Here is a 2,722-nt window from a genome sequence, read left to right as displayed (position 1 = left end):
CAAACGTACGCTGTTGCCAGCTCGTTGGCAGTTGTCAGTTCCGAAAAATCGACGTTGTCACAACTCTCCTCTGTCACAACTCTCCTCGGTCTCCCCTACTATTTCCAGACGTTTTTTCCAAAATGCAAAGATTTCTTTTGAAATTACTGGAGTTGACGAAGATTTAATTAGGCGTTTCCACACAATACTTGAACTTATTTAAAGTGGTTTTGAAATTGATGTGCAAAAATTTCGAAATTACGCTACTGAAATTGCGAGAAAATTCCTTGACTTTTACCCATGGTTTAAGATGCCAACGACTGACCATAAAATTTTAATTCATGGACATAAGATCATTGAGTCCTCATTGCTTCCAATCGGGCAAATGTCAGAAGAGGCTCAGGAATCATGTGACAAGTAGATAAAGAAGTTTCGCGACAATTTTGCACGGAAATATAATCGGTCAAAAAATATTGAAGATGTTTTTAACAGGCTTTTGATTACATCAGACCCGAAAATCATTATTTTACGTAAACTGCCTCAAAGAAAACTAAAGTCCTTTTCTCAAGAAGCGTTAGAATTGCTTCGTGGAATGGAAGTTCCAATACCCGACTTGAATCGTGAGATTAATGACTCTAATGAAAGTGACGATAACAGTGTTGACTCGGATTCGTCTAATAGTGACTAAAAATTATATTATAGTATACATCTAGTGTATTGCGTATTCTGTCAGTAATTTTAATATATTCAATAATTTAATGAGACATAACGACTACGACAAACTTTGTGCAAAATCAAATTAACTTCTCGGAAAACAGTCCATTATATGGAATGATATATTTAAATGGTCGATTCTTGATCTATTTTCGTGTTCAGCCCCCTTAAAAAAACAAAGAATACCAAAATTTGTCCACCATATTATATCCGCTATTTCGAATTTCAAAAATATGAATTACTATCGTAATCAGCAACTTTGAAAACGTAAGTATACCGAGTTTTAAAAAGATTAAATGACTTTTCCCCAAATTTGTACCCCATATTGGATCCGCCATTTTAAATTTTGAAAATCTGAATTGAGCATCGTAATCAGCGACCTCAAAAACGTAAGTATACCGAGTTTTAAAAAGATTGAACGACTTTTCCCAAAATTTGTCAGCCATATTTAATCCGCCATTTTCAATTTAGAAAATGTGAATTGAGCATCATAATCAGCGATCTCAAAAACGTAAGTATACCGAGTTTTAAAAAGATTGAATGACTTTTCTTCAAATTTGTCCACCATATTGGATCCGACAATTTGAATTTCAAAAATCTGAATTGAGCATCGTAATCAGCGACCTTAAAAACGTTAACATACCGAGTTTGAAAAAGATTGAATGACTTTTCCCAAAATTTGTCCGCCATATTGGATCCGACATTTTGAATTTCGAAAATCTGAATTGAGCATCGTAATCAGCGACCTTAAAAACGTAAACATACTGAGTTTCAAAAAGATTGAATGACTTTTCCCAAAATTTGTCCACCAAATTGGATCCGCCATTCTGAATTTAGAAAATCTAATTCTAGTATCATAATCAGCGACCTCGAAAACGTGAGTATTGCAAACAATATGGAATTCCGATAACACGTTTAATTTATTATTAACTTTTATTCATTCGGTTCGAAAACTGTTTTTGCTAATAAATAGTTACACTTTAGTGAAAATTAAATGACTAACCACTGCCAATACCCAAGAAACAATATTATAATTCACTTATTTATTTATAAAAAATTCAATACATATTTACTTTGGCATTTTGTTGGACAACATTTATGTTAAGTGTGCTTTGAAAGTTCTACAGATTTTGAAATAAATAAAAAAATACTAAAGCACATTCTACAAACTAAGAAGTGGAATATCATTACAGAATTTTGTTACCTTATATTTAAAAAAAAATTAAGTCGGTACAAAATCGTCCTTTGAAAACCTATTTTCCAAACTTACCATCTGCTTTTTTGAAATAACATGAGCAAAAATGTAATCGGACTGCTATGTGTGAAAATGGCAGTTATGCAAAATTCACCTAGGAAAAGCTTTTGACAAGGTAAATAGAAGTAAACTTGGGAAGTCCTGAAAGAGTATGGAGTCAATGGATGGATCCTACAAGCTATAAAAACAATATATACAGGTAGCGAAGCGAGTGTAAGAGTGAATGGGAAACTGAGTGACTGTTTCGATATTATTCAAGGAGTTAGACAAGGATGCGTTATGTCTTCATGGTTATTTATATTATTTATGGACAAGTGTTTAAGAATGGCTCTCTTCGACGAAGAGGGTGTGGATCTCCAAACAGTAAAGGGTACGTGGGTTAGCGTTCGCAGATGATAAGGTTGTTATGGCAGAGTCTATTGAAGACTTACAAAGAATGTTGAATAAACTAGATGCAAGCATGAAGAGCATGGGCCTCAAATTTAACGCAAATTAAACAAAAACTATGGTGTTCGAAGGAAAGAGTGAGAAAACACTATGCAATATTTTATTAAATGATGAGAGAATTGAACAAGTTGATAAGTTCGTATACCTTGGCAGCTTATTTACTAGGGACGGGAAGATAGATGAGGAATTAGATAGACTAAAATGGCAATACATAATTCCATATTTGTACCGACTGTACTATACGGTAGCGAGAGATGGACTTATCAAGAAAAAGATAAGAGTAAAATTAACGCAATTGACATGAGATTCATGCACATAATATGCGGG

At 33.5% G+C, this 2,722-nt stretch overlaps 1 protein-coding gene across 1 annotated transcript in view; it reads left to right on the top strand.

Moving 5' to 3' along the window:
• LOC117180549 (collagen alpha-1(I) chain-like) overlaps positions 1 to 667 on the top strand; it is a 188,524-nt gene extending 187,857 nt beyond the window's left edge. The window contains exons 28-29 of the mRNA XM_033373045.1: positions 290 to 396; positions 472 to 667. Of these exons, the coding sequence (XP_033228936.1) occupies positions 290 to 396; positions 472 to 667 (303 nt within the window). The remainder of the gene's footprint in view (positions 1 to 289; positions 397 to 471) is intronic.
• Positions 668 to 2,722: the final 2,055 nt, after the last annotated feature.

The sequence above is a fragment of the Belonocnema kinseyi genome, chromosome 9, assembly GCF_010883055.1.
Source record: "Belonocnema kinseyi isolate 2016_QV_RU_SX_M_011 chromosome 9, B_treatae_v1, whole genome shotgun sequence".
In the NCBI taxonomy this organism is placed as follows: domain Eukaryota; kingdom Metazoa; phylum Arthropoda; class Insecta; order Hymenoptera; family Cynipidae; genus Belonocnema; species Belonocnema kinseyi.
This window is presented reverse-complemented; position numbering and strand designations above follow the sequence as displayed.